Genomic DNA, 14,827 nt, shown 5'->3' with positions numbered 1-14,827 from the left:
CTATAATCATTGATCATTACTTACCTCTTGTTTTCATTCAGCTTCAGTCCATTTTGTTTAGCCTAAAAGTTAATCGCTTCAATATCCAAGTTTTGTAGTGACACAGAAGTGTCTTAATTCGTTAAGTAAACAGTGAATGTATGTTTGTAAATCATCGGCGCAAAAGATGTATATTTGAATACCTTATGATTGAAGTAATATCGTTTATGTGAAGTGAGAATAGAAGGGGCCCAAGAACGGAGCCCTGTGAAACACCCCTTGTAATAGTTTTCCAGTCAGACATTTTATCCCCTTCTTGCACATGACCGACATAAAGTAAGCTAAGACTTGACCAAGTTAACAAAACCATCGGAAAAACCATAGTTCTTTAATTAGATCAGGAGAAGGGGTTGATATATACGCAGTCAAAGGCCTTAGAAAAGTATTAAAATGGTAACTATTCTCTTACCCATTGCCAATCGGATATAATCGGTGGTTTTCAATAAAGCTGTCATGGTACTGTAATTAAATGTGAATCCCAACTGGAATTTGTTCAGAATATTATAGGTATTGATAAGAAGAAAACTATTAGTGAACTACTCTTTCAAGACATTTTGAGGGGTACAATAGAATACTTATTGGACGTAGTTCAGAAAGAGTCTGAGTGTGAGAAGTTTTCTTCAATGGGTGAACGCATATTTCTTAACGATGGAAAAAACAGAAGAATTCAATGAGGAATTGAAAATTCATACTATAATAGGCAATGTGATTGATTGGTAACGTACATTTCAGGAAGCGTAGAGGTATATTATCAACTCTGAACACGTTGCTGGTCATTTTCAAAAAAGCATCCAGTACGTCGGTTTCATGGTGTAAATGAGAATCTGTCGACTGTTGCTTCCCGAGGAGCATCCCTCAGCTCAGCTGCATAATCGCTGCAGATTGAGCTACAGTATTTCTATCTTTTTTAAGTATTTACTAAGTAATCATTAATTATATTAGTCACTTCGCTAGTGCTATTCAAGGTTGTCACAGCAGTCCTGTAGTCAACCTGATCCCGCAGCTTGACCACTTCTTTGTAAACGAACAACAACACCGCCTGTACAGCCTCCTCAATGACGCTCTTCAGCTAGTGAGTGATGCGAGACACAAGCTGGCCGAAAACGTCACCTGAAGAAAGATGTTTGCCGCCAACATGAAAGATGTTTGATGACAGTCGCATCGACTTTGGCAGCCTTGTCAGTTCCAGTGGGAGCCATAGTTGTCTTGGAGCAATCTGAGTTAGACAATATAGATACGGAGCAGAACTTATCAGCTCTGTCAGATAATGAGACAGGCTCACCTTTAGACCTGGACCTTAAGCGGCTGGAACATGAAATAACTATGTAAAAAGTTAGTTTATTTTCACACGCCTTATTAGACCAGTACAAAAGTCTCTGCAAAATTAGAACTTAAATTCCATATACGTCAATACTACTAAAATGTGTAATAAATATCCCAGTGAAAAAGATAAAATGCAGAGCCAACGTACACATGTGTCTACTAAGTCATCCCCTTTCTGTGTGACATTGTAGATTGCTGATATTGGGACATACATCTACTAGAATCCAGTTAAGAACTGGCTGTTGTGAAACAATCTGGAATTTTACAAGAAACTTTTAAACTTCAAACATTTGAAGGGTTTGATACCCTTATTTCGTTCTTAGAATAACATTATATAAGATGTTTTACTTTAAAGACTTAATACACATCCAAATGCTTTTTTTTTGTAAAATGTATAATTTTTAATTTTGAAATAATAATACAAAATTTTGATACATTTTTCTGAATAACTAATCAAAATATTTAGAAACCTATTATAAGGTTCTTGGGCTCTTAGGTTTTCATGAGTTAATCCATAAAATAAAAAATAGATGTTATATACATATAAACTTTTATAAAATTTTTCTTTGTATATCAAAAATAGAAAAAACTTTAATAAAACAACATGATAATTTATTTTATGATTTTTAAACTGTAATAGTATGTGTATCATGTTCATAATTTCATTGCAAAAACAAAACAAAATCACAATACTCTCCTTGATAGATATTTTACAACACACATAACAAAAACAATAGCAAACATTTTATTGATATATAATAATGTTAAGTTCTGTGATCAATGTCAATATTGAATAAACACAAATCTTTTTAAACTAGACACATTAGTGTTTTATAGTACTATCATACTATTAAAAAATAAATAAAATAAATTATACACAAGTATAACGTTGGAGATATGCAAATAATTGAAGATAAATTAGTTTTTAATTTATAAAATGTTAATCTTAAATTTTAAATGTAGTTATTTTTATAATGTTATAAATTAATACACTTGTGTAGAATGCCCTGGACAAAAAAATGTTTTCAGATTTTCTTTTGAATGATTTGTCTTTGTTTTTCAATTTAATATATTCTGGGAGTTTGTTATAAAATTTGACTATTGCTTGAGATTGAAGGTTTATAAATAAATATAGTCTGTGTTATTGAAGTCTGGGGATTTGAGGGTAATTCCTTCCCTCAAATGATTAACATTTAAATTTTGAATGTATTATTGTTTCTAAAATATATAAACAAGACTAGGTCAGAAATTCTAATTCTTAAAGCAGATTTACATGAATCCCTCAACTGTAGTTTTTAATGATTCATATGGACTTTTTTTAAGCAAGTATCTGAAATCCATTTACATTTCAACATCCCAAAATAGCAATACCATATAAGTAGCATATAGCAGTGAGGATATATAAGGTCATAATAGGCCAATTTTAATACGGTTGTGCTGTATTGATTTAGAATCCTTAGTGCGTCTTCCACACTTTTGAAAAAACATTATTGATATGTTCCTTAAAATTTAATTTTTGTATAAATATAAATTCTTTAGAATTTTGTACGTTTTATCTCCTCAGTTATGGTTTAATAATTCATAACACTGTTGGTGTCCTCAACAGGAACATAACAACTAGAACATTTTATGAAACTAGATTTTGCTATATTAGTTTTAAAACCAATATTAAATAAAAATTGTGCACATGAGTTAAAGTCCATAGAACTTTTCAGTCTAAATCTTTCAACGAGTTTTCATAAAAGCTAAGAATTTTATCATCTGCACATTGAATTAAATTTCCACAAGTTAAGGATGAATTTCAATTATTTATATAATTATGTGATTATGAATCTGTAGTCCATTTCCTTCTGAAGAGATCCAAAAGAAGTTGGTGACGAAGATATTGAGAACAAACTCTTTGCATCATTTTGACTTCAGGGACACCTAAACCAAAAAAGTGGTCTGTCTCGTTTACCCAGCAGCCATCCAATGTAATCTAGATAAATAGGATGAGACACCGAGAGCATCTCTTTTGAGTCTTCAGATGGACAAGGACTCCAGATTCCAGATGTTTAGTCTTTGAAAGGGTCAGATTTAAGACACTGCTTAATGTGAAAGGCGAAATGGAGCTAAACCCCCCAACATTCGCATTTCATAATAAACTTTTTTCTTAAATATTTTGCAAAGTAGTATGAAACTACTTGCAATTTTATGTATATGACATAAGGAAATGGCTAATTCACTCAAAAGGTTTCAACCCTTAAAGTGCTGAAGAAGATTTGATCTTGTTTCAATTAGCGTGCATTTCGAGATAAAATATTTTGTTTTTGCCAAAGTTATATTTATTTTCTATTTCTTGGAAGAAATAATGACAAATAAATATTTTTTAAAAGCTCTACCAGTTTTACACATAGACACACTGTATATGTGGGCATTTCATACAGTAAGCACAATTCCAAAGGTACGGACATATCCATATGCCACGCTGAAAGGGTTAAAACAGTTTTTGAAACAGTATAAAATAATTTATAGTGTTCTCAAACATAAATTAAATCATTATAACAATTCAATAATCCACCAAACCATTATGGAATATTGACTGTGTAGTACAAAGCTATGATCTAAGTTCGAAATAAGTGGTTAAGATGTTTATATCATATGTAAAGTTATATTTAAAATAATGTTTTTCAAGAGATCACACAGACGTTTCATCCCTTCGATCGGAATAACAAGTGAGATCTAAGTGCAATGTATTGTAATAATATTACCAGGTGTAAACACTCACATTTAAAACAATATTTTTGTATAATAGATATGAACAGAGCTCTAAGCAATGTGTTGTAAATTAACTTGATGGTACTAACTCAGAAGATAAGTCAAAATTTTCCATATAGCCCTTAAGGAATGGTAAAATGCTTGGGAAAACAGAGTAGAAACCACCTTCTCTACTATTCCTGATTTAGGGGCCCATTAAAAAAAATATATTTCCCATAATAAACTTAATTATTTTCAGGAAAAACTAAAAATTAAATAATTGAATATAGATGTTTATTGTAAACAGTAAATTTGGTTAATTTTATACAGTATGTAGGATACAAACCTACGATTGATGTAAACCTGTTAACAAAGATACCTAAATGCATGTTACACCTTTTCTTGTGCAGATCTTTGTATCTGAGTGAAGTTTTATAGAAGAAGGTTGAACAAGTGACGTATATTGTAATGTATTAGTCAATAAATTAGATTAAAAAATAATGTTTAACTTGTTGGCCTATTTTGGACAGATCTCGTAGTCAACACCTAGGGCCTGCCAAGAATCAGCAGAACTCGACTGGCTCAAGCACGCCTGCCAGTGATGAGAGAATTACGTTGGTTGTGGACAACACTAGGTTCATACTTGACCCGGCACTCTTCACTGCACATCCTAACACCATGCTGGGACGGTGAGACTTTTTTTGTAAAATAATTTCATAGGTATTTAATCTAGAATGCTCTAAAATTGTAGCAAATTTGGTAAATGTTGAAAATCATCAAAACAAAGTTATCAGTGATATTATAGACTTACTTTAACTTTATTGTTTATCTACAATTGTACATTGATCCTTATATCTCATAGGTAGGACGACATGTGACATGGCAGTGACATTGGAAATAGTTTATTTCCAGAAGGTTTGCAACGTTTCCAAGTAGTGTTGAGATCACACAGCTGTTTTGAGAACTGTAATTGACATCCGGAAAACAATATTGTCATCTGAATATATTGAGTATTTGCAGAATAATAAACAGGCTAGTAGGAAAGAAAACCAAGTGATAGTAAAGTTGTTCTTCCAACCATAATATCGATCCAATGCTTTAGTTCCTGTAGATTTGGCTCTCTTTCTTAGTTTACAATATATCTTATATATTCCAATGTAAAAATTAAGATCTAATAATTTGTATTGGCTATAAATAGGCCAAAGAAACCAATGCTCATAAACATTGTCTTTTAACAAATTATTGTACATCATTGTAGTAGCAGTTTGCTGTATTTTGCTACTGCAATGTTTTGTATGACAAATGGTTCTTGTCACTGATGACTGAGTTATGTATTAGTTTCATCTCAACATTTTTTGATGTTGTTGTCGTAGGACATCAAGACAACAAACCTCTCGTTGCACTTAGTCCTAAAAGGACCTTTGCTTTTGCTTCTGGAGTGATGGAATACAGGATGGGTATGGTGGGGAGTAGTGGCCACCTCTTGTCGAGATCTATGAGTACACTATATCTCACTCGGTCATGTCACCCTGAAAGAAGGAGAGGCCAGCTGTGTATCAACTTCTCACAGTAGAAGCGGGCAGGAGTAGCATTCCCTTATGTTCAGATTAGTAACTGCTTTTAACACTTAACACTTTCACTGCCAACGTCATTTGACGTCACACATGGAATTCTATAGACTACTGTCTTTTGATGGTGTCGACTTTCACAGTAATAAAAATGCAGTTAAATGTATTTGGACTTCAGCATTGATAGTCATATTCACTATTTCCATGTTTTTATTTCTTACTCTATGAATTATGATCTACGTATGAAATATTGTTGACAGTCATTTGGAATATTGGAAAAATTTGGTTTGTTTACTAACTCGTTGTTGCGCCGTATTAGCCATTTGTTGCCGTACTGCTAATTCGTCATCTACATTGTTATTGTTTTGCTTGCTATTACTTTAGGTTACTATTGCTTTGTGAGTAATTACAATGATTCGTGACAGTATTGAAGACAATCAAGTGCTAGAAGAGTTACTCAGGTTTTCAAGTGACAGTGAAAGTGATGATTTATTCTAAGATGACACAGATAATGTTCCTAATTTTACTACCGATGGACTTCTTGGAAATACAAGTTATTTTGTTGACATTTTTTTTACTGAAATAACAATTATAAGCAAAATATTAGTAAAAACTGTTATTCTTGTGTTTTATAAATACTGTAAGAAGAGACACTTCCTAAATCCACAATATCTCAACATTTGCAAAAGGTTAAAGTTTTTTTTAACTAGGTACATTTTTATGCGAATAATCTTGCTACAAATTTTTTGACTAGCGTTTCAATACTGTTGACTTTTTATACTGTGTTGTCATTCAACAGAAATCATTAATTGATGTTTTTTGTGTTGTAAATTTTGCTATTCAGTTTTGGAAAAGGAATTGGCACTGACTTTGTGATATAGGAATTACTAGAGTAACCATCATTAGTCAGTAGGAAGAAAATTTGTTATTTGTTTCTAATATTACTTAATTATATTACATAAAAATATTGTGATTAAATAATGCCAGTTATCGGCTTTTGTAGAATTTTGTTATAAACAAAAGAAAAAAGTAACATGATTAAGTTCACATGCAAATTGAAATTTATTAAAATTGTTCGCTGAAATTTAAAATTATTTGTCATAACTTGCTAATATTTTACTATTATCTTTTCAAAATTGCTTAGCTAATGAAGGTTTATGTAAACTCCAAAACCATACTTATTAAATTTAAATATTTATTGAATAAACAACATTAGGTTTATTTGGTTTAACACATGACTGCAATGGACACCTATCACTATTAATCTGACTGTCCTGAAGTCGGTACATGAATTGTGTCACAGATAAGGTGTTATCAACATTTTCTGTAGTTAGAGATGTATCACAGTTAACACAATGACTGCAGTGGATGCACATCATTACTAATCTGGATGTCCTAAAGTCAGTACATGAATTGTGTCACAGAGAAGGTGTTATCAACATTTTCTGTTGTTAGAGATGTATCACAGTTAACACATTGACTGCAGTGGACGCACATAATTACTAATCTGGATGTCCTATAGTCAGTACATTAATTGTGCCACAGAGAAGGTGTTATCAACATTTTCTGTAGTTAAAGATGTATCACAGTTAACACATTGAATGCAGTAGACGCACATCATTACTAATCTGGATGTCCTATAGTCAGTACATGATTTGTGTCACAGAGAACGTGTTATCAACATTTTCTGTAGTTAAAGATGTATCACAGTTAACACATTGACTGCAGTGGACGCACATCATTACTAATCGGATGTCCTATAGTCAGTACATGAATTGTGTCACAGAGAAGGTGTTATCAACATTTTCTGTAGTTAAAAATGTATCACAGTTAACACATTGACTGCAGTGGACGCACATCATTACTAATCTGGATGTCCTATAGTCAGTACATGAATTGTGTCACAGAGAAGGTGTTATCAACATTTTCTGTAGTTAAAGATGTATCACAGTTAACACATTGACTGCAGTGGACGCACATCATTACTAATCTGGATGTCCTATAGTCAGTACATGAATTGTGTCACAGAGAAGGTGTTATCAACATTTTCTGTAGTTAAAGATGTATCACAGTTAACACATTGACTGCAGTGGACGCACATCATTACTAATCTGGATGTCCTATAGTCAGTACATGAATTGTGTCACAGAGAAGGTGTTATCAACATTTTCTGTAGTTAAAGATGTATCACAGTTAACACATTGACTGCAGTGGACGCACATCATTACTAATCTGGATGTCCTATAGTCAGTACATGAATTGTGTCACAGAGAAGGTGTTATCAACATTTTCTGTAGTTAAAGATGTATCACAGTTAACACATTGACTGCAGTGGACGCACATCATTACTAATCTGGATGTCCTATAGTCAGTACATGAATTGTGTCACAGAGAAGGTGTTATCAACATTTTCTGTAGTTAAAGATGTATCACAGTTAACACATTGACTGCAGTGGACGCACATCATTACTAATCTGGATGTCCTATAGTCAGTACATGAATTGTGTCACAGAGAAGGTGTTATCAACATTTTCTGTAGTTAAAGATGTATCACAGTTAACACATTGACTGCAGTGGACGCACATCATTACTAATCTGGATGTCCTATAGTCAGTACATGAATTGTGTCACAGAGAAGGTGTTATCAACATTTTCTGTAGTTAAAGATGTATCACAGTTAACACATTGACTGCAGTGGACGCACATCATTACTAATCTGGATGTCCTATAGTCAGTACATGAATTGTGTCACAGAGAAGGTGTTATCAACATTTTCTGTAGTTAAAGATGTATCACAGTTAACACATTGACTGCAGTGGACGCACATCATTACTAATCTGGATGTCCTATAGTCAGTACATGAATTTGTGTCACAGAGAAGGTGTTATCAACATTTTCTGTAGTTAAAGATGTATCACAGTTAACACATTGACTGCAGTGGACGCACATCATTACTAATCTGGATGTCCTATAGTCAGTACATGAATTGTGTCACAGAGAAGGTGTTATCAACATTTTCTGTAGTTAAAGATGTATCACAGTTAACACATTGACTGCAGTGGACGCACATCATTACTAATCTGGATGTCCTATAGTCAGTACATGAATTGTGTCACAGAGAAGGTGTTATCAACATTTTCTGTAGTTAAAGATGTATCACAGTTAACACATTGACTGCAGTGGACGCACATCATTACTAATCTGGATGTCCTATAGTCAGTACATGAATTGTGTCACAGAGAAGGTGTTATCAACATTTTCTGTAGTTAAAGATGTATCACAGTTAACACATTGACTGCAGTGGACGCACATCATTACTAATCTGGATGTCCTATAGTCAGTACATGAATTGTGTCACAGAGAAGGTGTTATCAACATTTTCTGTAGTTAAAGATGTATCACAGTTAACACATTGACTGCAGTGGACGCACATCATTACTAATCTGGATGTCCTATAGTCAGTACATGAATTGTGTCACAGAGAAGGTGTTATCAACATTTTCTGTAGTTAAAGATGTATCACAGTTAACACATTGACTGCAGTGGACGCACATCATTACTAATCTGGATGTCCTATAGTCAGTACATGAATTGTGTCACAGAGAAGGTGTTATCAACATTTTCTGTAGTTAAAGATGTATCACAGTTAACACATTGACTGCAGTGGACGCACATCATTACTAATCTGGATGTCCTATAGTCAGTACATGAATTGTGTCACAGAGAAGGTGTTATCAACATTTTCTGTAGTTAAAGATGTATCACAGTTAACACATTGACTGCAGTGGACGCACATCATTACTAATCTGGATGTCCTATAGTCAGTACATGAATTGTGTCACAGAGAAGGTGTTATCAACATTTTCTGTAGTTAAAGATGTATCACAGTTAACACATTGACTGCAGTGGACGCATATCATTACTAATCTGGATGTCCTATAGTCAGTACATGAATTGTGTCACAGAGAAGGTGTTATCAACATTTTCTGTAGTTAAAGATGTATCACAGTTAACACATTGACTGCAGTGGACGCACATCATTACTAATCTGGATGTCCTATAGTCAGTACATGAATTGTGTCACAGAGAAGGTGTTATCAACATTTTCTGTAGTTAAAGATGTATCACAGTTAACACATTGACTGCAGTGGACGCACATCATTACTAATCTGGATGTCCTATAGTCAGTACATGAATTGTGTCACAGAGAAGGTGTTATCAACATTTTCTGTAGTTAAAGATGTATCACAGTTAACACATTGACTGCAGTGGACGCACATCATTACTAATCTGGATGTCCTATAGTCAGTACATGAATTGTGTCACAGAGAAGGTGTTATCAACATTTTCTGTAGTTAAAGATGTATCACAGTTAACACATTGACTGCAGTGGACGCACATCATTACTAATCTGGATGTCCTATAGTCAGTACATGAATTGTGTCACAGAGAAGGTGTTATCAACATTTTCTGTAGTTAAAGATGTATCACAGTTAACACATTGACTGCAGTGGACGCACATCATTACTAATCTGGATGTCCTAAAGTCAGTACATGAATTGTGTCACAGAGAAGGTGTTATCAACATTTTCTGTAGTTAAAGATGTATCACAGTTAACACATTGACTGCAGTGGACGCATATCATTACTAATCTGGATGTCCTATAGTCAGTACATGAATTGTGTCACAGAGAAGGTGTTATCAACATTTTCTGTAGTTAAAGATGTATCACAGTTAACACATTGACTGCAGTGGACGCACATCATTACTAATCTGGATGTCCTATAGTCAGTACATGAATTGTGTCACAGAGAAGGTGTTATCAACATTTTCTGTAGTTAAAGATGTATCACAGTTAACACATTGACTGCAGTGGACGCACATCATTACTAATCTGGATGTCCTATAGTCAGTACATGAATTGTGTCACAGAGAAGGTGTTATCAACATTTTCTGTAGTTAAAGATGTATCACAGTTAACACATTGACTGCAGTGGACGCACATCATTACTAATCTGGATGTCCTATAGTCAGTACATGAATTGTGTCACAGAGAAGGTGTTATCAACATTTTCTGTAGTTAAAGATGTATCACAGTTAACACATTGACTGCAGTGGACGCACATCATTACTAATCTGGATGTCCTATAGTCAGTACATGAATTGTGTCACAGAGAAGGTGTTATCAACATTTTCTGTAGTTAAAGATGTATCACAGTTAACACATTGACTGCAGTGGACGCACATCATTACTAATCTGGATGTCCTATAGTCAGTACATGAATTGTGTCACAGAGAAGGTGTTATCAACATTTTCTGTAGTTAAAGATGTATCACAGTTAACACATTGACTGCAGTGGACGCACATCATTACTAATCTGGATGTCCTATAGTCAGTACATGAATTGTGTCACAGAGAAGGTGTTATCAACATTTTCTGTAGTTAAAGATGTATCACAGTTAACACATTGACTGCAGTGGACGCACATCATTACTAATCTGGATGTCCTATAGTCAGTACATGAATTGTGTCACAGAGAAGGTGTTATCAACATTTTCTGTAGTTAAAGATGTATCACAGTTAACACATTGACTGCAGTGGACGCACATCATTACTAATCTGGATGTCCTATAGTCAGTACATGAATTGTGTCACAGAGAAGGTGTTATCAACATTTTCTGTAGTTAAAGATGTATCACAGTTAACACATTGACTGCAGTGGACGCACATCATTACTAATCTGGATGTCCTATAGTCAGTACATGAATTGTGTCACAGAGAAGGTGTTATCAACATTTTCTGTAGTTAAAGATGTATCACAGTTAACACATTGACTGCAGTGGACGCACATCATTACTAATCTGGATGTCCTATAGTCAGTACATGAATTGTGTCACAGAGAAGGTGTTATCAACATTTTCTGTAGTTAAAGATGTATCACAGTTAACACATTGACTGCAGTGGACGCACATCATTACTAATCTGGATGTCCTAAAGTCAGTACATGAATTGTGTCACAGAGAAGGTGTTATCAACATTTTCTGTAGTTAAAGATGTATCACAGTTAACACATTGACTGCAGTGGACGCATATCATTACTAATCTGGATGTCCTATAGTCAGTACATGAATTGTGTCACAGAGAAGGTGTTATCAACATTTTCTGTAGTTAAAGATGTATCACAGTTAACACATTGACTGCAGTGGACGCACATCATTACTAATCTGGATGTCCTATAGTCAGTACATGAATTGTGTCACAGAGAAGGTGTTATCAACATTTTCTGTAGTTAAAGATGTATCACAGTTAACACATTGACTGCAGTGGACGCACATCATTACTAATCTGGATGTCCTATAGTCAGTACATGAATTGTGTCACAGAGAAGGTGTTATCAACATTTTCTGTAGTTAAAGATGTATCACAGTTAACACATTGACTGCAGTGGATGCACATCATTACTAATCTGGATGTCCTATAGTCAGTACATGAATTGTGTCACAGAGAAGGTGTTATCAACATTTTCTGTAGTTAAAGATGTATCACAGTTAACACATTGACTGCAGTGGACACACATCATTACTAATCTCGATGTCCTATAGTCAGTACATGAATTGTGTCACAGAGAAGGTGTTATCAACATTTTCTGTAGTTAAAGATGTATCACAGTTAACACATTGACTGCAGTGGACGCATATCATTACTAATCTGGATGTCCTATAGTCAGTACATGAATTGTGTCACAGAGAAGGTGTTATCAACATTTTCTGTAGTTAAAGATGTATCACAGTTAACACATTGACTGCAGTGGACGCACATCATTACTAATCTGGATGTCCTAAAGTCAGTACATGAATTGTGTCACAGAGAAGGTGTTATCAACATTTTCTGTAGTTAAAGATGTATCACAGTTAACACATTGACTGCAGTGGACGCATATCATTACTAATCTGGATGTCCTATAGTCAGTACATGAATTGTGTCACAGAGAAGGTGTTATCAACATTTTCTGTAGTTAAAGATGTATCACAGTTAACACATTGACTGCAGTGGACGCACATCATTACTAATCTGGATGTCCTAAAGTCAGTACATGAATTGTGTCACAGAGAAGGTGTTATCAACATTTTCTGTAGTTAAAGATGTATCACAGTTAACACATTGACTGCAGTGGACGCACATCATTACTAATCTGGATGTCCTATAGTCAGTACATGAATTGTGTCACAGAGAAGGTGTTATCAACATTTTCTGTAGTTAAAGATGTATCACAGTTAACACATTGACTGCAGTGGACGCACATCATTACTAATCTGGATGTCCTATAGTCAGTACATGAATTGTGTCACAGAGAAGGTGTTATCAACATTTTCTGTAGTTAAAGATGTATCACAGTTAACACATTGACTGCAGTGGACGCACATCATTACTAATCTGGATGTCCTATAGTCAGTACATGAATTGTGTCACAGAGAAGGTGTTATCAACATTTTCTGTAGTTAAAGATGTATCACAGTTAACACATTGACTGCAGTGGACGCATATCATTACTAATCTGGATGTCCTATAGTCAGTACATGAATTGTGTCACAGAGAAGGTGTTATCAACATTTTCTGTAGTTAAAGATGTATCACAGTTAACACATTGACTGCAGTGGACGCACATCATTACTAATCTGGATGTCCTAAAGTCAGTACATGAATTGTGTCACAGAGAAGGTGTTATCAACATTTTCTGTAGTTAAAGATGTATCACAGTTAACACATTGACTGCAGTGGACGCACATCATTACTAATCTGGATGTCCTATAGTCAGTACATGAATTGTGTCACAGAGAAGGTGTTATCAACATTTTCTGTAGTTAAAGATGTATCACAGTTAACACATTGACTGCAGTGGACGCACATCATTACTAATCTGGATGTCCTATAGTCAGTACATGAATTGTGTCACAGAGAAGGTGTTATCAACATTTTCTGTAGTTAAAGATGTATCACAGTTAACACATTGACTGCAGTGGACGCACATCATTACTAATCTGGATGTCCTATAGTCAGTACATGAATTGTGTCACAGAGAAGGTGTTATCAACATTTTCTGTAGTTAAAGATGTATCACAGTTAACACATTGACTGCAGTGGACGCAAATCATTACTAATCTGGATGTCTTATAGTCAGTACATGAATTGTGTCACAGAGAAGGTGTTATCAACATTTTCTGTAGTTAAAGATGTATCACAGTTAACACATTGACTGCAGTGGACGCACATCAAATTACTAATCTGGATGTCCTATAGTCAGTACATGAATTGCGTCACAGAGAAGGTGTTATCAACATTTTCTGTAGTTAAAGATGTATCACAGTTAACACATTGACTGTAGTGGACGCACATCATTACTGATCTGGATGTCCTATAGTCAGTACATGAATTGTGTCACAGAGAAGGTGTTATCAACATTTTCTGTAGTTAGAGATGTATCACAGTTAACACATTGACTGCAGTTGACGCACATCATTACTAATCTGGATGTCCTATAGTCAGTACATGAATTGTGTCACAGAGAAGGTGTTATCAACATTTTCTGTAGTTAAAGATGTATCACAGTTAACACATTGACTGCAGTGGACGCACATCATTACTAATTTGGATGTCCTAAAGTCAGTACATGAGACCTTCTTGTCTTATATGTAGTTGTTGATTTACTTACAGTGAATTAACAAATTGTGATGTATGTCTCAGAATGTTCAGTTCTGGTTTGGAGTTTATGCATCCAAATGAACGGCAAGAGTATGAGGTTGCTGATGGGATTTCAGCCATGGTGTTCAGAGCCATTCTGGAATATTACAAGGGTAATGTGATCCGGTGTCCTCCCACTGTCAGTGTCCAGGAATTGCGCGAGGCTTGTGACTATCTCCTGGTACCTTTCGACGCAAACACAGTCAAATGCCAGAACCTGAGTGAGTATCTTCACAATTTGTCAGTTTTATTTAATTCTGAACTAGTAAATATTTCCTCTGTACTAGTATTGATTAGTCAAATTATAGCGCTTTTTGTGAGATTGTCATGTATATCTGCCTGAAATGTAAATTACAAGGTCCATTATTATATAACATTTGTATCAATGGATTTTTACCCTCTGATGGAGTAGTAAACGAA

At 34.5% G+C, this 14,827-nt stretch overlaps 1 protein-coding gene across 1 annotated transcript in view; it reads left to right on the top strand.

Moving 5' to 3' along the window:
- The window catches only part of LOC124363499 (BTB/POZ domain-containing protein 10), a 53,913-nt gene that overhangs the window by 21,423 nt on the left and 17,663 nt on the right, over positions 1-14,827 (top strand). Inside the window, 2 exon segments of the mRNA XM_046818750.1 lie at positions 4,629-4,787; positions 14,411-14,628. Of these exon segments, the coding sequence (XP_046674706.1) occupies positions 4,629-4,787; positions 14,411-14,628 (377 nt within the window).

The sequence above is a fragment of the Homalodisca vitripennis genome, chromosome 1, assembly GCF_021130785.1.
Source record: "Homalodisca vitripennis isolate AUS2020 chromosome 1, UT_GWSS_2.1, whole genome shotgun sequence".
Lineage (NCBI taxonomy): Eukaryota > Metazoa > Arthropoda > Insecta > Hemiptera > Cicadellidae > Homalodisca > Homalodisca vitripennis.
The sequence above is the reverse complement of the archived record's forward strand: the minus strand, read 5'-3'. Positions and strand labels throughout refer to the sequence as shown.